The sequence below is a fragment of the Drosophila navojoa genome, chromosome 2, assembly GCF_054131105.1.
Source record: "Drosophila navojoa isolate 15081-1374.11 chromosome 2, UAZ_NAV_1.0, whole genome shotgun sequence".
Classification (NCBI taxonomy): domain Eukaryota; kingdom Metazoa; phylum Arthropoda; class Insecta; order Diptera; family Drosophilidae; genus Drosophila; species Drosophila navojoa.
In genome coordinates, this window is record NC_142890.1 from 1,774,238 (window position 1) to 1,802,173 (window position 27,936).

General features: G+C 38.7%; 1 protein-coding gene across 2 annotated transcripts in view; it reads right to left on the reverse strand.

The window, feature by feature from the left end:
• Positions 1–520: 520 nt before the first annotated feature.
• Positions 521–27,936, reverse strand: part of LOC108660393 (lachesin) — a 96,195-nt gene continuing 68,779 nt past the window's right edge. The window contains exons 8-12 of one of the 2 annotated variants that reach the window (XM_030391122.2): positions 17,548–17,777; positions 13,974–14,339; positions 12,735–12,793; positions 3,095–3,139; positions 521–2,337 (exon numbers count right to left, since the gene is read on the reverse strand). In XM_030391122.2, coding sequence (XP_030246982.1) covers positions 2,219–2,337; positions 3,095–3,139; positions 12,735–12,793; positions 13,974–14,339; positions 17,548–17,777 — 819 coding nt within the window. In that variant the 3' untranslated portion in view covers positions 521–2,218. The remainder of the gene's footprint in view (positions 2,338–3,094; positions 3,140–12,734; positions 12,794–13,973; positions 14,340–17,547; positions 17,778–27,936) is intronic. The other variant, XM_030391123.2, reaches the window with a different exon arrangement.

The window sequence follows — 27,936 nt, forward strand, 5'->3', positions numbered from 1 at the left end:
TTGCTCGGAAAAGTATCTTTCGAATTGTACACATTAAGTTTTTTGGTTTCGGTATTTTGTTTTGTTTTTCATTCTGTTTTAGCATTAACTAAAAATACAATTTTATAACTAAATGTATATATTATATATTAAATTACACATATAAACGCACATGTACATAGAACATCATTATAGCATATATATATACTATATATATATATATGTGTGTGTGTGTGTATATATACTCATTGAGGGCACTAAGCAAAAACGGAGTTTTGGGTGGGAATCGGGGCGGGATATGGGAGAACTTCATATTCGAACAGAAACTGGCAAATATATACACATATATGCATATATATGTACATATGTATATATGTGTTTGTGTGATGCATTATTTGAATATAATTATAAATACGTTTGCCTTGCCCTTTTTGCTGCATTTTGGCCATGAGTTTGAATTAAACATACACTTTATTATTTTTATATCATTTTCAATTTAATTTAGTTTTTTTTTCTTCTGATTTTTGTGTTTTTGTTTGTGTGTTGGCTTCGTCCAGGCGAATGACTTTTTATTAATCAAATGTTTTAAAAGCTGTGTTTTGAGTAAATTGTTTATTTATTTTCTTATTTGTAAATCAATTTGCGTGTTTACACTTAATTTTTTTTTCATTTTTTTTTCCATTTCGGTTTTTGTTTGTTTTTTATTTTAATATTTATTTTAAGCAACAGCTGCTTTAAATTTATCATAATTTTTGTTTCGTATGCCCTTTGACTATATTAAATATTTTGCCTAGCTTTGAGAAATTTGCTAAAAATGAAAATACAGGGTGCCTGTGACGTAAATGAAGAACCTAAACGGGTGCCTATGCAACGTCTTTTTATTCGCATTACGTTGCATACATATGTCTGTATATATGTACGTATATCTAGATAATTGTATTTAACTTTGGTGCATTTTTATGTACAAAACGAAAAAGTAATGCTGGAAGAGTTGAAAGTAAATCAAACTGGCACGCACCCTGTTTGCATGACCACTTGATGACGTCATAAATTTGCTAATATTTAAATATAAATATATATATATTTATTTATTTAATTTATATGTGAATGTATTCGATTTGGATTTGCCTTGGGCCTTGGCGGCTCTAGCTCCAAATTTCCTTTACTAATTTATTTACACTTATGTCATACAAAGCTTATTTTATATCTACGACGGTGTGCGTGTGACTGTCTGTGTGTGTGTGTATTTATGTAATTTACAGTTAGAAATCAAAGAGCCTATGTTATTTTTTTTTTGGTTTGTCTTCTTTTATTTTTCTTTAGGCTACTTACTACTACAGACATCCAAAATGGCAAAAAGCTAGAAAAAACTGCGATACGCATTTAGCATTATGGGTATTCCAACCAAATGTATTTATATATATATATGTGTATATATTTATGCGCAAATAAATACACGAATCTGTTGTCGGTTACGAATAATTGGCTATGCACTGGCATGTTAATTTCATTAACACATACAAGATACTATTTAGGCTTAGTCTAGACGCTAGATAGATGTACTCTATTTGCTAGTTACGCACACACTCAAGCAAAGGTATATGTATGTGTTGGTGTGTTTTCTTTTATTCAATATTCATAATTCATCAAGTTTGTAATGCTTTTTTTCAACTTCTTTTGGTGCAGTTTGTCAGTTTTTCCCTAAGCCTAAAAGTATGCAATAAAATCTATTTACACTGGAATTTCGAGTGCTGTAATGTTAAGATATATATGCATGAGTATGTGTGTGTGTGTGTGTGTGTCTATATATGTATGCATGTGTGATAGTATGAACAGTTGCTTATGCTATGACATTGATTGTATCGTATATATATATAAATGTATATATATATATATATCTTTATATGGTTCCATTTTGTTTCTTTGGTTTTTTCATTTTGTTTAATGCTTTGAAATGTTCTGAGAAATTGCAAAAATTGAGAGTTTTGAGTTTGGAGTTTTGAGAAAAATGTTTATTTTTTTTACGTTTTTTGTTTTCGCTTTGACTTAGGCTAAGTTACAACTAGAGCAGCTGTCTTTAATCTGTTTCTGTTTACTTCTTTGCTTTTCTTTCTTACTTATTTTCCACTTTCATGCCTGCCAAACAAATGAAGTGAACCCGTTCCATTTCAGTAATGCTATTGGCGGTGAAATTCGTTACTTAAATCCAAAGAGTGCGAGCCAATTGCTCCGCTCAGATCTAGGCGAGAATCAGTTTCAGCATAAGCGTAACGCCGCTCAGTGTGACCAGACTCAGTTGCTGCCGATTCACCGCTCCGCTGCCATAGAAGGTCACGCTCAGATCTCGCATCTCGTTATCTGCAAAATCGGGAGAAAAAAGATGTGAAAATGTTTAATTGCTGCGCCAGAGCGAGATAGAGCATAAGGCAAAGAGATATAGATAAATATATGCGAAAGCAAATTCAATCATTAGTTCATATATGCAGTTATCTCTATTGCATTTTATGTTCATATATGTGTGTGTGTGTATTAGTTTTTCAATATTGTGTGCTGAAAAGAGATGGCAGAACTCATGCAGGTTGTAACGTTTCAAATGTTGCCAATGGGTTATAAAAAATAACACACACACACACACACACACACATATATACGCAAATATAAATTCTTGTTATCCATTTAAAACGTTTTTGGCTTTTTTCTATGTTTTTTATCAGATTTTATAGACATTTTTTTTGTTTGTTGTGCTGTGAAAGCAATGCAAATTGAACAGAAAAAGGAAATAAATTTGTAGCCACAAAATGCTTGGTAAACTGCAAATTCGCACACACACACATGGAGAGAGAGAGATGGGAAAAGACACACACACACACACGTATATATATATTTGCTTTTTATTGAGATTTTTATTTATTTATTTAAATTTTTTTTAGAGATGCTGTGAGCTTATCGCAAATATTGAGTTTTTTTCATGGAGCGCATGCATATGAAAACTAAAAAACTATGGACCATGCAAATATAAACAGGCAAATAAAAGAGAGAGAGAGAGAAAGGCGAGAGAGAGAAATAGAAAGCCAGAGTGACAGAGATAGAGAGAGAGATAGAGAGAGAGACTGACCTGACTGACCGTGATTTAAGAATGTGGACAAATCGACAAGAACATCTGCAATTGATATGTGTGTGTAGGTGGATCAGTCATTGGAAAAGTAGATAGCGATAGTTGCGATAGTACACGATAGTCGTAGGTAGTTGCAATTAACCAAACAAAAACATGAGGACGATAAATGCTAGGGCTAAGCTGACTTTCAAATCAAATATTTGACCGCAGGATAAATCATTAACGCGCTCCAACTGAGTCATTCAGGCTGACTGGCAGCTGAGCTGAGCTGGACAGCTGTCTGGCTGTCTGGCTGTCCGACTATCGAGCTGTCTGCCTGACTGGGCTGCAGCTCATTTTGTGTAAGCCGCCAATTAAAATGGCAAACGTGCGACATCTGTCAATAATGACAAATGAACATTTTGCCATTAAAGCCTCGAGGAACGTGCTGTGCAGTGCTGAGCTCTGCCGCCTGGCGACATCGTTGCCAATTGCAATTGGCTGCTCAGCCGGCCAGAAGCAAAAGAAACCAAGCGCTAAAGCCGCGCGGGGCTGACGGCGCGGCCGGACCACAGTTGGCTGGCTCTGAACCTGGCCAGGTTAAATGCTTGCGCTCAATAGCCAAGGCAACGTTGCCAATAGCCCAACAGCCCAACAGCCCAAGAGCCCAACAGTCTGTACTGATCCGGCCAACAGCTGGCTTTTAATGAAACTCCAAGCCGGTTCAGCTCCAATTGGCAGCGGCAACAACAACTAACAGCACTGTGGGGCATTTCTAAACTGCATGTGAGCAAAAAAAAAAAAAAAAAACAAAAAAAACAAAAATAATATATGCAAAGTCTTTTGAGTGTAACTCTATGAAAAAAAAAGGGAAAATAATCAGAATATTTATATATGTCATAATGATAATAATTCTCTATGAGTTTTTTGACTTGGGACTTCGACTGAAGTTTGAAGAGACTTTAAAAATATATGTGCCTTGGCGATGTCTTAGTACTCAAGGGTTAATTTAAATTGAATTTTTATCATTAAATGAACTCAAAAAGCTTGAAGCAGATATATGAAGAAATATATAAAGATTATGCTTTAGTAATAGATGATATCATATCGTCTTGGTCTAAGCTTTTAGAAGACTTGCAGCTATTTCTTCTAACTAAGTTTTTTTCAAACAAGTAAGGAATTGATAAAAAAAAAATAATAGTTTGAATCTTTCTCCAAAATCAATTAATTTTTTCTTCTATATTTTTTGCTTCAGAGAAAAAATTTACAATGCTTCAGCTAAATTTCATTTTTAATTATCGTAATATACAGAAAAAAAATGCCAGCTGGAAAACCGCATTATATAGAAGCAATTGCCAGCTTAAAAAAAAAAAATAATAATATTTTTTCTCTTTCTTCCCTAAGCTTTAAAGAACTTAAATAAAACTCAAACTGAGTTTTGCTCCCACAAAATATTTGGCAAATGTCGATTCGCACTGCCTTTGCCAAATTGACCCACGGTGCAATGTCACTATGCATGTATGTGTATGTGTGTGTGTGCTTATTGCAAAACTGTTACACGACAGCTGTCAATGAGAGATAGTGTGCGATGAGCGTTCAAAACTTATTCATATTTGATGTGGCTCGCTTTTCTATGAGCCCCCCCGGCTGAGTTGGAGAACGACTGGTTCGACATTATCTAAAACATACAAATCTCATTGAATGTGTAGCTGTCAGCCATGCAGGCAGCATCTCTGCATTCAGCCAACCAGCCAGCAGGCAGCAGGCAGAAGGCAGGCAGCTGGCAGTCCTTAGCACCGGGAGGCACTGACATCCTTGACGTGTTCTCATTTGCTGCGGCGCACATGTTCAAGTCATTTGCTGACACTTTTAATAGACGGACAACAACACGGACGGACAGCTGGACAGCCGGATATGTAAGTGTGTGTGTGCGTGTGAGTGTGTTGCATGCTGTTGCAGCATAGTGCTTGCTAACAGGACAGCTAATCTATTGAGGCATCTGGGCTGCTGCCTCCTCCTGCTACTGCCTCCTGCTGCTGCTGCTGCCTCTAAACATGACACGTTCAATTTAGAAATGCTGTTGCAACAGAACTATAAATTCAGCCTACTTGCCAACGGCAACCCCTGCCAGCCAGCGCCCCTAAAAGCCTCAATTTGGAGCTCGCGCTCGCAGAAAAAAAAAAGAAAAAAGTGGGCAACAGCCCGTCAAACGCATCGAATTACCATATAAATTTGCGTGCTCCACGCATAAACTACGGCCAAATTGTCAATTGTGGCGCCAGTCAAATGCCAACAAATTTTCTAATGAAAACAGGCGCAGGTAACGGTGCATGCGTGTGTGTGTGTGTGTGTGTGTGTGTGCATCCAGTGGGGCTAATGCTGGAGCTGTCGCTCTGTCACTGGATGTCATTGGCATCGACTGTCATTGCGTCTTTTATTGCCTGCGGTTTGGTGGCACAAACCATAACGTCACTTGTGATTTGGTGTGTTGCACGTTGTGCGTGGCGCGTTGCATGATGCAGGTTTCACGTTGCGCTAAACAAGCAACATGCCCACGTTGCATTTACCACACAGCGGCCGCATTTCAGCACCTGCCCCAGAAAACGCTACGGCTCGGGGCTCCTGAAATAGGTTTTTGTGCTCGAGTGGGCGAGCGCGCTATTCACGTAATAGCATTGTGGTCGAGCGACAAATGCATAGACAGACAGGCACATTTACACACTCACACACACACACCCACACACACAGACAGACAGTTTACAGTTGTGTGCTGATAGGTGCATCAGCTAAATCCGATTTTTAAGCGCTACATTTTGGAGCACAAATATTTTGTTTTTTCTGTGCGCCGCTGCGCGATTTGTTGCTGTTTTTTCGGAGTGGATCGAGTGGCTTATGGCGTAGAGAGGGGAGCCGAGTGGCAGAGGTGCCACGCATTTGCATTTGCAACAATGCAAACAACAACTACAGCAACAACAAGTAGCTGGCAACACGCACTGCCTGAATACAGAAGGTGTTCAGCTGGCCCAAGGCTCTGCGCATCAGTCAGTCACGGCGAATACACTTAGAGAAACAAGTGTTGTGTGTGGCAAAATTATGACTAAGGTTAATCTTATTATTATGTTTAATTTGTTTTTAAAAATGTTAAAATTAAGAAATCAACATATGCGAAAATCAGCATAATGAAGAGAATTTGGGCTGAGTTGATGGAGGAATAATGATATATAGGGGCGATAGTAGCTCGGCTATAAGTTTCTCTTAACTGTTGATATTGGGTAAAAGTTGAGGGTATAAGCATAAATTAATTAAATATTATTCTCTATATATTAAATGGAAAAATCGTTTCTGCAATAATCAAAATAATAAATACTTGATAAAAGAAGAGTTAAAAGAAAATTCCTTAAAAAAAAATTAGATTATATGGAATGATTTATATATGAGATATAAGCAATTATAGTTTAAATGTAATGAAATTTAATTAAATTAATTATATTCACTTTATTTTGCATATATATTATATTATTAATAATATTAATAAATATAACTATAAATTAATAAATGAAATTCGTATTGCTTATCATGTATGTAGAAGTGCAGGGAATTTGCTAATGGAGTGTTCCCAGCTAGAACGCTTTCTTTAGCTTGTTATTTATTTATATTTAAAATAAATCTTAATGTTATTGTATTATATTTATAATATTTTAGGTACAAAAAAATATATATATATTTGCATAATGTATATAGAATGATAAAATTAAACTAAAATTTGTATATATGTATGTGTGCAAAGGCTATAAAAAGTTTTCATAATTTTCTTTGATATTTCTCGCAGTGTATTTCGGTTAGATTTTTGGCTGGATTTTGAGCTATAAATACAGAACAGTCATACACAGGAGCAGTGACAGAGGCAGGGGCAGATCCAGAGCCGAGTTGGGACAGAGAGAGAGAGAGAGAGAGAGAGCGAGAGAGAGACAGACAGAGAGAGAGAGAGAGAGAGAGGTAGAGAGAGAGGGAGAGAGAGAGAGAGTGTGCGAGAGAGAGAGAGAGAGAGAGAGAGAAAGAGAGAGCGTATTCCAATTGGGTTTGAAAAGTTGTTGAAATTTCTGTGGTGCGGCGGTGCTGTGGTTCAGGATTTGGCGCGTTTCTGGCTGCGCTGCTAAATTGCGGATTTGCACTGAATTGTTGGCCGTTTTACTCTATTTTTTTACTCGTAGCCGAATTGCAGTTAACTTGGCTCGCAAATAGCTCAAGGCAATGACCGGCTGACCAGAGTTAAAGTTGAGCTTAAAGCGGCCACAGCTGCTTATGCGTGTGAGTGTGAGTGTGTGCGTGTGTTGTACTTATTATAATGCAGTCTGATCTCCTTTGTGTTATGCGAGCAGCACTTGCGGCAAACTTCAGCAACAGCTTCCCCGTCCCCTCGAGCCAGCAGCACTTTACATAAACATAACATTCACGTCGGGAATTCGCATTACACATCTAGCCAGCGCATACATACATTTATATGTATGTATATATATGTATTGTATATAGCAATGTATACTTAGTACATATTTTTATATAGTTCTATGTGTGTGTGTGTGGCAAACTTTTTGCAACTTACATGCAACAGCCAAAGAAAAAGGAATGAGAGTTGTTGTTGCTGCTGTTGCTGCTGTTGCTGCAGTTTGTTTGGAGCCTTTGCTAAAGCATTCCCCGCGGCAACACAAAAGCAGCCAGAGCGGCACAGAGAGCAAGAGAGAGAGATGCAGAGGTGTGTGACAGAGATAGCCAGACATTGGACAAGTAAATTGAAAATTTGAGCTGCGCTGAGCAGACGACAGTCGCGTCCTGCTGCCAGTGTAAGGGTCCACTTTGTCATCCTTTTGAATGCGTCGCCTGCTATAGCTACCACTACTTCTTCTTCTACTGCTTCTTCTTCTTCATCTTCTTCTTGTTATTTGCTGTTGCTGTTGTTGTTGTATTGCTATTGCCATTGCTATTGCCATCGCTGACTGGTCCTCAGTTGGCAGTTTCAGCAAGTTTTTTACGCAACTTTCAACGAGTCTTTCATTTTTGGATATTTCTTCTAGCATTCGCTAGCTGCTTGCCACACACACACACACACACACTCATACATACATATATACAGCAGCAGCAACAACAGTAGCATACACACACATACAAACACTCTCTACTTTATGTTGTAATTTTATTTAACTTCGCTTTTTCTTTTACTGCTTCAACTTTTCTTCGTTTTTTTTTTTTTTTTTGCGGCTTTATGTCGAGTATTTTTTCGCGTGCACAAAATGCATTATTTTTTATGTCTCCATGTGCTGTGCAGAGTGTTGACCCCACAGCCCAACACTCTGACCCCAACACACACACACACGCACACATATACATATATAGAGCTATAGCTAAGCCACACTAAGCGTGAGTATCTAACGTTAACTACTTGCCTCTATACCTTAGCTCTATCTCTGTGTATGTATGTATGCATGTGTGTGTGTGTGTGTCTATGATGTAAATAGTTGCATACCTCAGTTGACTCAATTGTTGTCTCTTTTATACGCAGCAAAATGACAACAGCAGAAACAACAACAACAACAGCTATTGCCATGAAAATAGTTCAGCTCTCTGCGCGTACATTAAAAAAGTGTCATAAAAATTAAATGCCCTTAAAGGGCGTGCCAACGGTGTCTGCGGCAAATCGAAGTGAATATGCCCTCTGGGAGTTTGTATTGTAGCACACACACACATGCACACACACATGTATGCTCTATACAGATGCATAAATTTCTGCTGTCGTCTACAATTATTTCTGCAGTCAACGCGCTTGAAGAGGACATTAAGAAATGCTTGGGCATCCATATAGTAGACTATAACTGTGCACTATACACTATAACTGTGTGATACGCATATATGTATATGTGCATGTATATAGCCAGCTATCTGAACTATAAAATCAACTACCGTTATTTCCATTAAGTGTGCTTGGTTATTATGGTGCATGCTCAAGGGAATCGAGCAGACCAATAAGAAATATGAATCGAAGTGAGTTAGACAAGCTGACTAAGGCTCAAACAGATGAGCAACCTTAGCTCTGTGCATGAGCAGAAGTGAGAAGTTCATATCCTGAATTCATATATATCTGATGTGCCATAAAATACTTACATACTATATATAGGTATGTACATATATAAAGCTCATTCGTGCCAACTATTTGAATGTGTTTTATTTTTTATAGAAATGAGAGCTTTTTAAAGTTCTCGTTGGAAATACGAATATTATAAATGGAATAGAACTTTTTTTTTTATAAATATTTTGCATGAATTATAATATTTTTATAGCATTTGCATCTTTAATTAATTAACTAATTAGCTAAGTAATATTTAATATGCCTCTTTCAATTATGTTTAATTAATTATATTCTATTCATGAATCTAGTGGGGAGTACGTCCTGAACATAATTGCTGCTATTGCAGTTACTCCACACGTAACAATGCATGCACACATACACACATAAACACACACACAAACACACCCACACACACACACACACATAAGCTCTCCTTTCGCATCAACTGAGCTTGGGCTGCATTTATCGGCTTTACTATGGCAAATTGATCATTCCGTTTATATGGCTGAGGAGATATGTAGATGGCTAAACTCAGATGAGCCAGGGCATCAAAAATTAAAATGGAACTTTTTATGGTCGAATTGCTGTCATTTAAAGTTGACAAAATTGTGATGCAAAAATCGAAATACATTTTGAGAATAATCCATTGAAAGGGGATCGGAAACATGTTCAATGGCAGAGAAAGTGTGAACTATTTATATATATTTATTATAGATTATAAATAATCTAAAATTAAGCTAAAATTATATACAGGCCAATATTTAGATAAGCTTCGTCTCAGTGTTTAGGTTTGAGCAAACAAAAATAAAAACTTGAACTACAAAATATTAATCAATATTCTATACAGTCATAATACAATTTGTCATATTTTGGACTTTATTTTATTGTTTTCATTATAGAGTCGATGTTCCTTGAAGATCATATGCTAAAAGATATAACAATATGAACTTTTATAGCTTCTGTAATCTTTCACTTTCCGACTTTCATTACATACTCCACTCAACCCATGGCTATTTGCCTCAGTAAAAAAAAATATATTCCACAAAATACTCGACCTTTTGACTTCTTATGTTTTTTTTTTGTTGCTGCCCAGCTAATTTGCCCTGGCCAAAATGTGGAGCTGTAATGCACCGCAATTCTATTTGGCATTGCGAAAAATGTAATTCGTAATTGCTACATGGCCAAGAGGTAGTCACACACACACACTCACACACACCTGTGCGGACTTAGCCTCACTCTCGCTTAGATACTATGTAAATAAGTGTGTTTGACTTTGCTCGAGCGCATATGTGAGCTGCTTGCTGTTGTTGTTGTTGCTGTGTGCCACGACACTCAATTGGCGTTTTCTTTTAGTGGCATGGCCAGCTGAAGTGGCAGGAGCTGGGGGCAGCCCCAGCAGGGGCAGCTGAAGCGCCAGCAATTGCTGCTGTTGTCCAAGCTTCGTCGACTTGCAGAGCACGTCGTCCAGGTAAATGAACTGCTAATATCTGTTGGAGTGTGTGAGTGAGTGTGTGTGTGTGTGTGTGTGTGTGTGTGAGTGTGCTGGTTGTGCGCGCGTGCAAGTCCTTGCTACAGTTTGGCTCGAGTGTGCTTGTTGTGCTTAGGTGTTGTCGCTGTCGCTGTTGCTGCTGTCGCTGCTGTTGCTGCTGCTGCTGTTGTTGCTGTCCGCAATGGCTGCCATTGTTGTTGACATTGTGGTTATAACCGTTCAGCTGGCTGGCTGCTCTTGTTGCTCTTGTTACTCTTGTTGCTGTAGTTATGACACTCTAGGCTCATTAGTTGGCGCTTGCCACGATTGCCAGCATTGCTCTAGCCCTTGCTGCTGCTGCTGCTGTTGCTGCTGTGGCTGTTGCTGGCGTTGCTGTTGCATGTCCTGCCGCTAATTGCGTAAATTGTTTATGTTTCGAAAATATAATGAAGTCATTTCCATTAGCACAATGCACGCCAATGACTTGCCACAAAACGCTGCAAACGTTGCAATGCAGCAGTCGCAAGAACTATGCGCCTTACAATGCCGCTTAATGAAGTCGTTTGCCAACCTGTGTATCTGTCTCTGTGTGTGAGTGTGCTAGTGTGTGTGTGTGTGCACCTGTCAAAGCTGAAAGACGCTTTGCACAAGTGACATCGATACTGCAACTGTGTGTGTGTGTGTGTGTGTGTGTGTGAGTGTGTGGCATGCACGTTTTACTTGATTTAATTTCGTCGTATCGCTTTGTGCACAGTCTATAGCCATCTCTGTTACGCTAACTACCTCTCTCCCTCTCTCGCTCACTCTTGCCCTTTGTATGTGTGTGTGTGTGTGTGTGTGTGTGTGCGTGTTTATTGCGCATTTCTCTTGGCCTGTCTGCATATTTATTCGTTTGTTTGTCGAGTCGTCGGCATTCAATGCCGTTCGCTGCGTTCGCATTTGCATGCATTTCGCAGTCAAAAGATCTTGAGGGAGATGGAAGGAGGCGTGCGTGAAAGAGACAGAAGAGAGTGAGAGGGAGAGAGAGAGCGCGAGTTGAGGCTTGCGGGTAGCTGTGGCAAATATGCGTCATTTGCATGGGTTAAAACGGTTAGCCAAGCGCGCGCGCTACATTTTATGCGGCTGCCACACACAGCCAGCGCCCGTTGCCTGACTACCAGCCCGAGCACCTGGTCGACTGCCTGGCTGGTTGGCTGCCATGGCGCCTTGCCACTGCGGCACTCATTCGGTATGCAATGCAACAATAGTTTTGCATATAAATGGTTTTCGTTTGCGCATTTAAATGCGATCCACCTGCAGCCCAAACGCAAAACCCAATCGACGCCCCGCATCTTTGTTTATTTATAACCGCAGCGACAACTCTTAAGGAATGTGAATGTGGGTGTGCGTGTGTGGGTGTGCGTGTGTGGGTGTGCATGCAATTAGTGCACTGTAGTGTGTGTGTGCTTATTTGATTTTTCACGCTCATTATGCTAAGCTCAAGCTAGCAGCAATTAGTCCAAGTGGAGGCTCCATGGCGTATACGCAATTTCACTTGTATTCACTTCATTCTGGGAAATGTGTATTAATTTTCTGTTTGATGCAGCGCAACGCATTAAACGGCAACAATTTGCACTATTTGCATTGCGGCATGCGTCATGTGGCATGTAAAGCGATTTTCATGATGCGGCACGGCGATTTTTCAGGATTATCAGCGCAAGTAGCGCTTAATACCAAATTATTATGCATGTGGACAGCAACTAAAAAAAAAACAACAACAACAACAAAAACATAAACAAAAACCAAAAGAAAAGAACAACAACAACTGAAGCTTGAAAATTTAATAAAATAAAGTGTTGCATAAGCGCCAGGCGCATGCAAGAACATGTCTCTCGCTCTGTGTGTGTGTGTGTGTGTGTGCCATAAGCTGTTCCACACACACACACCGACAGAGATTTGAGAGCATGTCATACGCCTGGCTTAAAATATGATATGCTATTTATACACATTTATGCGATAGTTATGTGTGGATAGAGATGGATAGAGCCAGTCCGGGAGTGTGGGAGAGAGCGAGCTATATATAATTCACAACTTACCATTCGATGATGTGGAGAAGAAGAAGCTGTTGGTCAAGTCGCTCCAGCCATAGCGATTCCTGTGAATGGATATGCAACAAGAATTTGTGGCACACATTAATGCTTTTGTTGCAAGAATTAACATTGTGCAACAGCTATGGAAATGTACATATACGTTGCACGTATAGATATATATATATATAAATATATTCTATTAGCAGAGAGAGAGACCTAACCTTATTAACTGTCTGACTGACTGAATGATTGTCTGATTGTCTGATTGTTGCACAGTGCACAGCCTCAACGTAGCTGCACTGAGGGCAGGCACTGTAAGGTCTTACAAAAGCCTCTTAAATTATTGAAAGCTGAGTCTTGAATATATATGACCCATGTACTGTCATTGAATTATCTTTGGAAAGCGTAATGCTTTCAGGTTTCCTGTATTTGAAGTGCTTTTGTTTGCAGCAGTAACTAAATTTGTTTTCTATTAAACAAGGCCTAAGCTCAAGTAAATAATGTGTGCGGGAAGACAGATGCGATATAGGATATATGTGTATTAGTTAGAATATCAATTGAGAATGAAAGATATATATCGATACTAAGTGAAAGACCAATCGATACTAAAATGTAGTTATGGAAAGAAGAAGAGAAACCGATTCAAGCACAGCAGAACTGACAAAACACAATCAAAGCCGCTTACATATATTTAGGTATACTAACATTTGCATAAATCAGAGCAATATTCTGCTGGCTTTCATAAATATTTTTGGCTATCGAAAAAGAGTTTTGTCATTCAAGCACAAGAGCATCTATTTTACTCTATTACTCAGAGGTTTATAAAGTTTAGACATATATTTGGAGTAGTTTAAGAGATCTTTCAGCAAACGCTTTTAGCGTTACTAGCAATCATTTGACATACTACCTTAAGCTTAAGCTAATTAGTTCCATTTAAAAACTTCCTGAAATTCGATTCCTTAAATAGGTAGTTCATGCTGCAGCTCTTCCCTAAAAACTTTCAAATACCTTACTACTATCTACTAATCATGCTATCTACATACTCTGCCATATCTACATATTTCTATATATTCATTCATATCCATCTCTACATACTCATCTACATCCATATCTATGTACTCTTACTAGTCTCTATATACCATTCTTCGCATTGCTAAATAATCATCTCAAGGGCGTTCCCTGCTGAGTTTGCTTTTCGGTTTCTGACCAAGTTGTAGCGCATAGCTGAGCTTGGCTCTCACTTACCGGGACTGCACTGTGGCCTCGTACTGCTGATCGGGATCCAGGCCGCGCACCATGTAGCTCATGCCCTGGGAGTAGTGGTGCGACAGGGGGAAGGCGGGCAGCACCACATCGCGCCAATCGTTGTGGCCCCAGCGCATCAGATTGCCATAGCCGCCGTAGTTGGCCAAGTTGTTGGCGATGCGATGATTGTGGCTGCTGCTGCCGTAAGACGAGGACAAGGAGGAGGAGGAGGACGAGGACGATGACGATGAGGATTGCGAGTCAATGGCATTGTCAACGACCTCATGTCCTTGTGGCAGCTTGCGGAAGGACAACTTGTACTCCTCGATGGGTGTGTGCGAGTCGACTGTCCATGAGATGTTGTATCTAAGCAGAGAGAGAGAGAGAGAGGGAGAGTTAGTTGGTTGCGTGCAACAGTTGGCGCCAGATTTATTTTTAAGACTCGACTCAATCAATATGTAATTGTTAAATTTGATATAAAGCCATGTTGCTGCAGTCAGCACGCAGACGCAGCAACTGTTGTTGCTGCGTCAACAGCAACATAATCAATGCTGACAATGGCTGGGGTTAAGATATCGCACATAAAGCAATTGTTGTTGTTGTCCCTGTTGCCGCTGCTGCTGCTGCTGCCACTGCCCCTGCTGCTGCTGCTGCTGCTTTGCTACTCTCTGCTTTTGTTATTGGCCCTTTGTTTGTCCTTCGTCGTGCGCACAATGCGTTTCGTTCATTCAACCGAAAGGCTAACAGCCGTCCATGCCCAGCTGCAGTTTTGGCCATTAGCCTCAGTCTTAAAGACTCGCTTTAAGCAACAGCAGCTGCGCACCAACAATTGCCAACAGATTTGGCAGTATTTATGACGGTAATCGAGACGGAGAGAGAATGAGTTGAAACTATTCAAGCTGCGTTCGAGTAAACAACTAATTACAAGCAAAGCGCTTGTGTGTCCTTGTTGTCCTTCGACCCCCAACCCCACGCCCACTCCAACTGCCACTCCCACTGCCATTTCCACTCAGAGCTAGCATTCGCATTACAAAGGCGCTAGTTCATTGCTTTGCGATAAACTCGGCACACAATTTGAATGCTAATCAGCAGAGAGAGAGACAGAGAGAGGGAGAGCACGCGCCCGCACTCTGAGGAGTCGCGAGGTCCAAAGGCCATAAACAAGCCAACTTATACAAATGCCAAAGGATCTGTGTGCCATTGCTGCTTGTGTTTGGCATTTATTTCGGTTTCAATGTGCGTAATTTCATTCCATTCCATTCCGTTCCGTTCCACTTTTTTTTTTTTACTCTACATTTCAGCTGTTGTTTTTGTTTTGCATGCTTATTGAGCCATATGAACTAATAACCTGAAGTCCTGCGCACAATAAAAACATAAAGCGCCAATCAGGGCCAACTTTTCGCATATAGCATCAAAGTAAGGCTGGCAATAAAAATGATTATGAACAATTGAAGACTCGACGACTGGCGCCAGCCTGTGGCCTACATTCCCTGCCTCCCCCTATGCTGCTGCTGCTGCTGCTGCTACTATATCTCTGGCTCCATGGGCCACCAATTTGGCAGCCTTAATTGCCGGCAGCAGTTTCCGGGCCGAGCCGGGCCGGGCCGGGCAGCAAATGAAATCAGCGTTGCGTTGACAAAACCCGAATCTCGTTCAGCATCAACCAGAAAAAAAAACAAAAATAAAATACAGTTCTGTTACCACACACACACACACAGGGAGAGAGTGAGGGAGAGCGGGAGACACATTGGCCATTGCCCATGCTTCGTGTTTGTCTAGAGTAACTTTGTTATGCGTGGCGTATACGCAACGTGCTAACAGTAGTAGCTCGTTAACTGGCATAAATAATACTGTATTTTCATTATGAATTCATTATTAATTAATATGCCTCATCTTAATTAAATTAAAATCAATTTTACATAAATAAATAAACGATGAAATGCATTAAGCGAAAATATTTACGTTATATTGATTCATGAAACGAAAAGAAAAAAAAGAAACATAAATAAAATAAATTTGATTGAAATTCTTGTTTTAAATATTAAATATTCGTATTCTTAAATAGAAATATTATATATATTTTTAATATATATAAAAAAAAACAACATTTTGTGTATGATTATATTATTAGTAATATTAGTAATAATAATTAAATAAAAATGATATTAAATCACATTTTATTTTTTTTTATAATGTGTAAATTAAAATCAATTAAATATAAAAAATAATTCAATTTAATATAAATGAATATTTAAAAAAATATAAATATAAAAAAAATCATGAACATAATTTAAAAAAATAAAAATAAAAACGAAAATATTTAGTATTAAACACACTCAAGAGTAAACAAAAAAAATAAATAATTCAATAAAAATTTAATAAATTTCTACATTATTTTTAAAGTTAAAAATTTGAAACCTAAATTAGTGCTATACTTTTACGTGCTACATTACATTTTAAAATGTTAATTTAATAAAAGTTAATGAGTTTGAAATTTGAAACAGTTTCAGAGTCAACAAACTTTTAGGAAAGCCTGCAGATTTTTCGATTTAATATACATTGCAAATTCATATATATACATTGTTTTTTGCTATTTAAATATAGTTTATACAAGTGAAAATGAACATAAATTCGTAATCTTTTGTTCTGATTTAAGAAAATACCTGAGCTCATGTGTCAAGCAGCAGCAGCAGCAGCAGCGGCAGTTGTTGAGCAAATTGGTTTTGGAATTTCATTTTGTTTATATCTGAGTTATTTGATACGCTCGACCTTTTTTTGGCTACGCATTTTCAATTTTACACATTTCTATATGTTTTCCCCAGCAGTTTTTCTTCTTTTTTTCTAGTTTATTGAACTTAATTCAAGTTGAATTATTGAAAGGTGCCAATGCCACTCGCTGGCAGCTTGTTAGGTCTATAGCAATGTCGTTGTCTGTCTACCTTACCCACCCAGTCTCCTTCTCTCTCTCTCTCACCCACTCTCCTGCTCTCTCTCTCTCTCACACACACACTCTGTGTGTGTCTGACAGTGAGATGTGAGCTTGTTTGTCGCATGGCTGCTTGTCCTCTCAGCCATGTGTGGGTCTCAGTGTCTGTCTGCTCCGTCTGATTGTGTGTGTGTGTGTGTGTGTCCGTCTGATGACAGCTAATCCAATTAAAAGTTTTATTTGTTACGTATACGAGCAGTTGGCCCACTGTCCCCACAGTCCATGGTGTGTCATTCAACGAAATGAAACTAATAAAGCCGCCGTCTCAATATACACTGCACAAAAAACTGACATTTCTTAAATCATTTTTTGTTTGGCTCATTCATTTTCATTTTCATTTTCAGTTTTTTCCGAATGTGTGTATACGTCGTGTCGTATTACGTATACGCCGCCGTGTAAATCTGAGCTGCGCTAATTAGGCTATCTCAATTCAACAAAAAGTTAACTTGGCTCAACTGAAGTCAAGCACTTATCTAACAGTGTATGTGTGCGTATGTGTGTGTGTGTGTGGCACGTAGCCACGTGAACGCGCACGTGTCTGGACGTCTCCCGCTGTCTGCCTGTCTGTCTGACATGGTGAATTCTTACCTGTCCTTGTACTGACTGATTGCCGGTGAATTAAAAACGGCAACATTCGGTTTTCCGCTCAGCTGCAGAGTTTTGCGTGACTTGCCAAGCTGATTCTCGGCCACGCAGGAATAGTTGCCAAAGTCCTGCGGATGCACTTTGCGTATAATCAGCGTGTGACGTGAGCCGCGATTCTCCATGATGTGCCGCTCGGTGGTGTCCAATTGCATGGTGTCTTTGAACCAAATTACCTGTAAATAATTGAAAACTTGGTCAATCGTAACGTAACGCAACGTAACGTAACGTAACTCGAACACGAGCACGAGCACGAACTGAAATTCAAAGAGCGTTAACTCTCAACATTGAAATAGAGCCTCAATGAGTAAATGATCTGAGAGTGTGTGTGTGTGTGAGTGTTTTTTGTGTGTGTGCGATGAGCTGTGCGCGACAAGGTGTGAGAAAGTTCAAGTGATTTGCTGCAAATGCTTTCACGTCTATCGCCTTACAGGCAATTGCAGAGGCGACGCTGCCATTCAATAAGTCGAGCATTGAATTCGATTCGCTTAAATAGCGAATAGCTTGATTATGCAGACGATATCATTAATCTCAATTGATCACATGCCACTGCCTGATGGGCTCTCTAAGCACATGACAGAGCCGCCAGCAGGTGAGACAATATAATGAGTCACTTGAAATTTCACTGAGGTGTAATCAATATTTTATTTTGTAAAAATTTACTTATAAAGATATTCTAATGAAGGTAAATATTTTTTAAAAGTTAAATCTTAATGAAAAATATTAAATAATAATAAATAAAAAATTAATAAAAATATTTGCAATTGTAACACAAATTTCTTTTATATATATATAAGATGCTTAATAAGACTAAGTTTTTATATATAGGAAGATGAAAGCGAAAATAAACTCAATGCAATTTTGTATCCATTTGTTGAGGCTTCTTCAGATATAATTTACCTCTATATATATGTACATACATTTTCTATATATTTATATGTAAGACTACTGAAAATTTTGGTTCAAGTTTCTTCATTAGTTCAACTCCATATATTTATGTGACATTCAATCTGTTTTATGATTATAATTACACTCTTCTCTTCCCATATCTTCACTCTTTTTGGCGCCTCTACCCATTTCATCATGCTCTCTACTTTATTTCCTTAGCTCACTTGTCACCTACATGCGAAAGAGTTAATTATTTCGCACTTCAATTAATGTTTTTGTTAATAAATTCTCATGAGTCCTGAGCAGAGGCTGTCTGGCTGAAATGAATGATATGTAAACCTGCCCAGGCTGCCCCGCTTCATCTCCCGCTGGCTTCCTAATTTTTGTGAATATTTTGACAACTGAAGCTTATATATACGCATAACTTATATGTGTATATATTTCAGAAACCTGCTTCGTATGTCAAGTGCGCTCGCATCCCGAGCAAACACCGAGCCGCAGCCCAGGACTAACTAGTAGAGGCAGCAGGCAGACGGCAGACAGCAGATTGGAGATATCCTGGCAGCCGATAGGCACCGCACCGGGGGGATCCTTCGTGTGCGTGTTCTGGCAACGAATCGTGCTCTAGGCCCTGGAAATTCGCCGACTCTGCTGGTTGCTGTTTGTTCACATGTGTGCGATATACATGGGCGCTTTGACAGGGCTCCGACAGGCCAGCGCTGGGAATATGCCGCGTTTTGGGGCACAACGCACGAATTAACACGGCAACCGGGTAGGCAGCAGGTGCTCCACGCATGACTCACATGCCAACAAGAAGGTCCACGCCAAAAAATACCAAAAATACAAAAACATAGCAGAAGGAATCCCAACAACATAAAACCCTCAGCCGAAAGTTCATTCCTAACTGAGTGCAAACATATATCTATTTTTATATAGAAATTTATACGTATAGAAAACAAATGAGAGTAGAACAAATACCGAGAAAAAATCGACGCGTGTGAACGTGCGTGGTGCACAGTGGCTTTGATAAGTTTGTGTGCGTCACAAAGGCAGATGTGGTACGCCTTTGAGAGAAGCTGAGTTTGTAAATATCTTTGCGAATACAAATCTTGCGAATAAATAAAAATATATATATATATGTATAAAATAATTTTAATTATTATAAAAAAATAAATTTTAGTTGTTCTTAATTAACTTTTATATTTTCAAATTTTGCAAACCAATTTTGCACAATTTTGCACAATTTAAAAAAAAAAATATATCAATATAGAAAAAAATGAAATCAAATTATATATTTTGTGAGAATAAATAAAAAAAAAAAATTATTACAACTATTTATATTTTAAATTATTAATTTCCAAATTAAGATAAAATAAAATAAATAAATAAATAAAATAAAAATAAAATAAATAAATAAAATAAATCAAATTTTGTTTTTTCATAAATAAATAAAATTCCTAAAATAAATTTTGAGCAGTTAAGTTTAAATGAATATGAAAATAAATATTTATATATAAAATTAAAAATTAAAAAAATGGAATCAAAGTATTTTGTAAGAAAAAAAATTATGAATACCAACTTTTAATGACCTTAAATGATTTTTCAAAAACTCGCCATATATTTATTAAGAAATAATGGAATGTTAATTTTCTCTATATATAAGGAATATTTATTCAAGTCCGAGCTGTACAACTCTCACATCTCAGGCAACACTTCAAATTGGCCTTGTGGCACTAGAGCTCTTGACAATAATATTATATAAAATATTTGCAATTGCACTTGAGGCACATTTTTTGGTGCTATAAATGGCCATAGCTGTTGTCTACATATACATATATATATACGTGTGTGTGTGTGTACATAATGGTATATGTTTTGTTGTTGTCATTCGGGCATTATATATTTGCTGTCCAACCATGTGGCAAACACATTTGCTGCTTGTCTCTTTGACCATGCCGAGTTCTGGCGCTGTTTTGGCGCATATTCCATTAAAATGGCTGTCAACGTTGCACATGTGTTGTCATATACACACACACACACACACACACACAGATATTGGCGTACGTGTGTGTAGTTAAAGTTATGCCATCATGCCATAAATGTTTGTTATTATTTGTGGAAAATGTTGATGTTTGCGTTTTCCATGCCTTTTGTTGGCATCGCCGTAGCCGTTGCTGTAGCCCTTGCCGTGGCCCGTTGTTGATTTTACGCTTTTGCCTTTATTTAAGCCACGCTCATCAGCCCCGACCAACATCATCAGCAGCCGCCCTGTCGCTCAGCCGTGCGTAACGAGCCGTAAGTGTTGACACGGCACTAAACAGTGCCAAATTTCATATTTTTCGCTCCCTCGCCCTCTCTCCCCCTCTCTCCCTGGCTAAATGCATTAATTACTTTTGCTTTATTAAATTCCGCACGTTGATTCTAATGCGTCTAGCTGTGAGGCAGCCTTTTGGACAGCCAATTGATTGGGCACTTCATCAGTATCAACGCCAGGCCAAAATGCTGCGCCAATCAATCTTTGGCCTCTTGCGCTCCCATTTGCAAGCTGCCCGTGTTGCAGCAACAAAACCAAAGTCGAAGAATGAGCAGCAACAACAAAAAATTAGCATTGATGAGCAGCAAAGCGAGAAATGCCAATCAACACTAATCAGCCACACGAAATGGAAGCTTCGCCTCAGCTGCGACTTTGCTGTTTCTTTTCGCTTTGACTTGGCGCGCTCAATGCTGCAATTCCCACTTGGGTGCCAAAGCGGAAATTGTTAACGGAAAAGTGTTGTTAGGTGTGCGTGTGTGTGTGCGTGTGTGTTGTGTTTGTTGTGTTTGTGTAGCAGCTGCGTGTCGAGTGCTGCTTCAGTTCGAGTCTCAGCCTGTCCGTCAGGCACAAAGCAAATAATTACGCATACGCAACGTGGAACGCCAAACACGCACACAACTGTTTATATACCTATCTCGCTCTCTCTCGCTCTCTCTTTTCTTGACTCGTCTTGCTAGTGTCGCCTTTAATAGCCAACAATTGACTTGAGCTGCCTGATTGCCACCCAAACAACCCAAGCTCCAGCTTGCTCCCCCTCTCTCTCTCTTTCTCTCTCAGTCTGTCTCTCTCGTCTCATAGAAATTGGTTAATAAATAATTTGTCGTAATTAATTACACGTCAGCAGTTTACAATTGTACTCGAATCATTACGAAATCACTTTTAATTTCCGCATTGCACAGGCAAACAGTCCAAAGTGTCAAGGCTCTAATTAAAAATCAAATGAGCGCAGCGAGTGAAGCATTCGCTTCGATTCACTTCAAAAGCGACTCTTCAGATGCGGATTAATGCGTCGCGTCAACATCATTATCGAGCGCTGCGATAATAAAGCATTCATAATGCCGTATTAATCGACATATTTTCACAGCATTGTCAATCAAATAAAACGCGAATCATTAAATGCGCAGCTGAAGCTCAATCAAACTTAATATTTATGTCAACAGATTTTCAGTTTGATTTAATTATGAAATAATTTTTAGACAAAATGATGAGTTGAATGTTTAATGAATCCATGAATGTGGCATAAAGTGGACTAGGGGAAGCGATTGATTGGGGCACTGACTGAGTGATTGACTAAGAAGCTTGACGTATAGAAAGTGGATCACTTATTGCTTGATTGACTGACTAAGAAACTGACTAGAATACGGATTGATTGCTTAAAACTTATAAATCTATGGCGAGCTGTCATTCTAATTAATTGATTGACCAGGGGTTGATTGACAGTAGGTCAAATTGACAAAACGAATAATTAAAGAATATATTTAATCTTTAGTCATATACTACCTTATTTGCAGTGCACATATACTAACTTATTTGAGGTAGACATGCTATTATACGTGAATGATTGATTGAGTAAGGTCAGACTGATTGATTGACTACATAAATTACTAGCAGATTAGTTGAAAGACTGATTAGTTAGTTAACTTGAATTAACTTGATTGAATCAAATATGAACTTTTAAATATTCCCATAGCAATATGATCTGCTTGATTGATGTATTGAAGCACTGCTTGACTGCTCTAAAGCTGATTGATCACGATTGAGAAACTGATGACTGATTGACTGTGTGTCTGACTGATTGGCGGAATGACATAGCTAAAACTATTGATTGATTGACTTTGGACTATTTGATTGACTGATTTCAATAGTAGTTAGTTAGTGAAGTTAGTTAGTTTAATCAGACTGATTTGATACAGACTAACGAAATTACCGTACAGAAAGCGGGTAAGGCATACTTTCTATATCAATTGCTAGTTTTTCATCATAATTTACCCAAAATCTAAGGTCTCAATAGAAACTTAACCTCAGCAATATTGAATCACGATTATGCTCAATATTATTTGCGATTGCACTTTGGGCAAACACAAGCTGCGCAAATACTTCTCAATCAATGTTGGCTTGGGCTAATTCAGATTTGAAATTGATTTCAAATGGAGCGCAATCGAATGCATAGTTAAACCTAATAAAATCAGGATAATTAAGTGCTTGACATCGGCACTCGAAATACGCCCAATTCCGGATGACAATATGCGAGCGAGCAGACGCCGAGGGCGTAACTGTTTTATAACTAGGCAAAACTTGCAGTCAATTACTGTGTCAGACGCACACACAAGCACATACACACACACACACGCTGACAGCATAAAAACTCATTAGGCCTGAAAAGAGGGAGAGAGAGAGAGAGAGAGCGCGCGCAGTTCTATCAAAATGTGATATGCGTATGTGCATGTGCATGTGTGTGTGTCTGTGTCAAATGGGAAGAAATTTACCAATTTGAAAATTAATTTGGAAAATAATTAAAAGCAATGACAACGACCCAGGCCGTCCCGGCCAGCGCGATGACAGAGCGCATTAAGCTGCATGGCGCCCTGAAGCTGCGACTGCAACTGCAGCAGGAGCTGGAGCTGGAGAGTGGAGATAGGTCGGTCTGTACGGGCAACACCCGTTAATGGTTGTTAGCTGTTGATAGCTGTGTCAAATGCGGCTGCATGTTTAATGCGCCTGCCAACGACATCGATGACATCGATGACAACGATGACAACGATGACAACGGCAATGCGCTCGCCTCTCGCAATGATAATGATGTTGTCTCATTGCTGTCGCTCATCATGTTAATGACAATTGCTCTAATGACAATGTTGCCTCGCCAGCTGCCACTCAGCGGGGGGCCGGGGTCGCCGGCTGCCTGTTTATGGTATTCATTATGCAACAAATCAACATTATATATATATATATATCAATGGATTATGAATCTGCCACAGCCTGTGCCGCCGTTCCTAATTAATATGCAAATATGCACACATGTAAGTGCCACTCACACTCTCACACACGCACACACACACACACACACTCACATTGCAGGTGTGTTTGTCCTTTAAAGCTTAATTATTAATAGCTCTCAATGGCAGCGGCATTAGCATGCGGCATGCATGCCGCACCTCGGCAACTTTGCCGCAGTTGGCTTATTGTTGCGGCGAGCCATTGTCAAAAACATAATTAAAAATGCGCCAGCCAGCATCAATCAATATCAATCAGGGCATATTCGTACGCCCAACAATGCGGCAATTCATCAATTCATCAAGCACATTTGCATTCTTTGCAAATTAATATCCAATTCGATCAGCTGCAGCATTAGAGTCGCCTTCCTGATTAGCCACAAATATTCCGAGTTAATTAAAAATGAAATGCAAGACAAATCATGAATACAATATAAATTAGATTTCTCCTTGTTCACTTCACAATTTGCATGCAAATTATCTAGGTCTATGTATCGTAGTTAGCCGTATATACTCTCTAGATATGTGCATAATGTAGAGTATTTATTGCTAAGCCAATTGTCAAGCATTGTCTTTGATTCATATACACACACATTTCCTGGTTATATATGCACACACACACACACATATACACCTCTCCTTTTTCTTTAGGCTAGGAATAAACATGGATTATTTATGATATTATTAATAATCTCTACTATTTTCTTATTTACGGCTACACAGACCAACAAAGTTTAGACCAATAGCATTTGGAATTTAATAGTCTAGATAGAGTACGAATATAAGTTATGGAATGCTTCTCTTCAGGAATTTACATATATGTATATAATAAAAATATTTACGCTGAGACTTATTGATTTATAGGCAACCCTAGGGCATACTTCAGTCTCCTATTCACTTACTCTTTTTCAATTTTCTCTTGACTCTTCTGATGCCGTATGCCAATAGAACTTCTCGGATCAGATTCTCATATCGGATCAATCTCTCATATATTCGTTGGCCTCTTCTATCACAAAGCCTTTTTGAATGGAAAGAAAAGCAAATGCATATTTTTGCTTAAAGTAACCTCTTATTATTTCCCCATTTGGAATACCTTAAACAATTGCTGTTATACAAACTACAAATGAAAGGTTAATTAATTCTTATGCAACTCTGATGTGCCCGAGTTTAAGAACTTTTCGATGCGCCCTGTTTAGCTGCGAGGCAACAGAATACCCTGATGGAAGCAGGGCGGCGGGCATTTCGGGTTAGGTTTTTGAAATGCAGGCACACGCTGTGAGCTGTTGCAAGTTGTAAGTTGCAAGTTGCCAGCTGCAAGTTGCGCGGTGGAAGGGGCCTCGTTAGCGTGTGGCATGAGCGAAGCGTTAAATTCTATACATTCAACTGGAGTCATAAAACAGCCAAAGAATGAGAGAGAGAGAGAGGAAGGGAGGGAGAGAAGCGAACTGGCAGCTAGTAAAAATTGCATGCGGAAATGCCATTCTCAAAGACTACAAATGCCATGTCCATCTGCAAATCGAGCCGGACGGCGGGCAACTTGTCGTTGTATAATGAAATGTGTCCAGCAGCACAAACAAAGGACGGCAACAGCAAAAAACAGAGAGAGAGAGAGAGAGAGAGAGGGAAAAGTAAATAAGTAGTTGGCGCTTTTACTGGGAAAGCGCGAAGTCAACTCTTTTGTGGCTGGAAAAATAGCTAAAAAAAAAAAAAAATTGTGAAAAATTAAATAGCATAAAAACGTAATGCAACGCCCCCAAAATTCCTAGAACAACGGCCGGATGAAGGCAGGCGCCGGAGCTGGCTCTAGCTGAGGCTCCCTGGAGTGGGCAGTTCATAGAGCTTGGTCAGTCATTCGCTCAGCTATGTGAGGCGAACCGAGGCTGTATAATTTTAAGCATTGACATTTGCGGTCTCCAGTCATTATATAGCCCACTCTCTCTCTCTCTCACTCAGTCTCTCAGTCTCCCTCTCTCACTCGCACTGTGATGGCATTTTTTACATGCTCAGCTTGGCATTTTTTTGCGTCTTCTTCTTGTTGGCATTCTCTCCCTTCACACTTCCGCTTTGGCAACTTCCGCAATTTTACTTTGAATTATAGCCAAGCGCATTAATTTAAATGTCGGCAAAGGCGAACAGCACAAAAAATATAAATACTTCTCTATAAAAAAAATATATATAAAAAGAACGAATTGGCCAGCAGCGTAAATATGCATACACACATACATACACGTTTATACATATATATAGTCTTCTCTGTTAACATATCCAGACGAGCATATTTCTGTTGCTTTATAATACCCTTTTAGAGGGTATTATAATTCCCTTTGACGAAATGTGCCGCAGATTAAAAATAAAAAAAATAAAAAATGGGCGCATTTCGAGCATGCCATAGAGTGCAGATGTGTGAAATGTTTCAGATGTCTCTGGGTTCCTTTGCCAGTTTTTTCACTAGGTTTTGCATATATACCTATTTGTCGTAAGCAACGAATTTTTTGCATTTAAAAGTTTTGTTTTTTTTTAATTTAATTCATTTAATTTGTAGTAAATACATGTAATTTGTAGTGTAAATGTTTTATCTGTTTTTAGTTTATTGAAAATTGTGAAAGAATTAATAACGTTTTTTTTTTTAATTGTTCAAAAATGCAATGCACATCTAAGAAAAGTTTGGGTGAGCTCTACTTGAGCTTAGCTAGGGATTCAGTTAAAATGGCGAGTCTTTTGGTCTTCAACTTGATAATATTGAGGAGATTGAGAGAAAAATAGACATAGGGCAAATAACACAGAGCTGAGACAGAAATATGGCAGACGGATAGAAAAAGGTAAATATTTGGGCACTCACACAGAGAATTTAGACTGTATACATACATAGTCAATAGCCTATGTATATGATACTTGATTATAGAGTATCGAAGATACTCATAAAAGATAGAAAGCAGAAAGAAGGGAGCCAAACACTTAGACATACAGACGACAGACAGGCAATAGATAGACCAACAGACAGACAAATGAGTAAATAGGCAGAAGAAAAAAATGTGCAAATTGAGAGATGATAGCAGAGAGAAAAAGACTTACGATAGGCGATAGACGTAATATGACAAGTGCTAAAGAATACATGACAGCCAGAGTGACATATATGTAGATAGGCAGATAGACATAGATGACAGACATATAGACATTTCTATGTGTGTATCTACAGATGACGGACAGTAGACGGAATATGTGCTGCTTACAATTTAAATCAGATACATAACTGCATATGCATTGCAACAGAATCGTCTCTAGTTATATGAAATTGATTTTACGTATATACATATATCATGCAAGTCTATGCTTTCATATCTAAGTTCAAGTTCAGCTGAAGTCAATATGCTCTTAGGGCATTTATAATCAAGATAATTTTTACTCATACTTATATAAGATAACAGTAGATAAGCAGTTCATGTGCTACTCTAAAGTCTGCCATGTTTTATATCTAAGCTCTGCTTCATCTACTTCAACCTCAATCAACATTCGTCTGCTGTATATTCTCTTTAAGCTACTGCCGAAAATTCAGCAAATCGAATATATTTCCCAGCTAAGGGGTATTTCCACTTGCACATTTCCACACAATTTGACAAGAAGTGTTATTTTTTTTCGCTCCCTCTCTCTTTCCGTCTGTCTCTTGCTCTTGCTCTTGCTCTGCTTACTCTATTTTTGACACTGTCACTTTTTTGTGTGTGGAAGAGGTGCATGCGTTGCATGTTTGATTAAAATTATGCTTTGTGCGGCACTTCAATTTGCCTTTTGCAGACTTTTAATTAATGTGCTGGCAGCTGTCGTTGTTGCTGCTGCTGTTGTTGTTGTTATTGTCAGTTTTCCATTTCGACGGCCGTCGGAACAAAAACAAATTTGAGATACAATTGCTGCGGCGCTTGAAGATTAAAGCTACATACATACATATAAGACAGATGCCCCAAAAAGTATGCTAGAATATTTTTCAATGTTGCGGCTTTGCTTCGATTGTTCAGCTGGCAGCACAGTGCTGCAAATTAGTATATGCACGCGTGGGTGTACGTATGTATATATGTATATATATTAATGGGTTTTGTGGTAAATTGTGCTGTTTTATGTCCAAGTGAGCGCCAGCGCGTAAATGAAAAT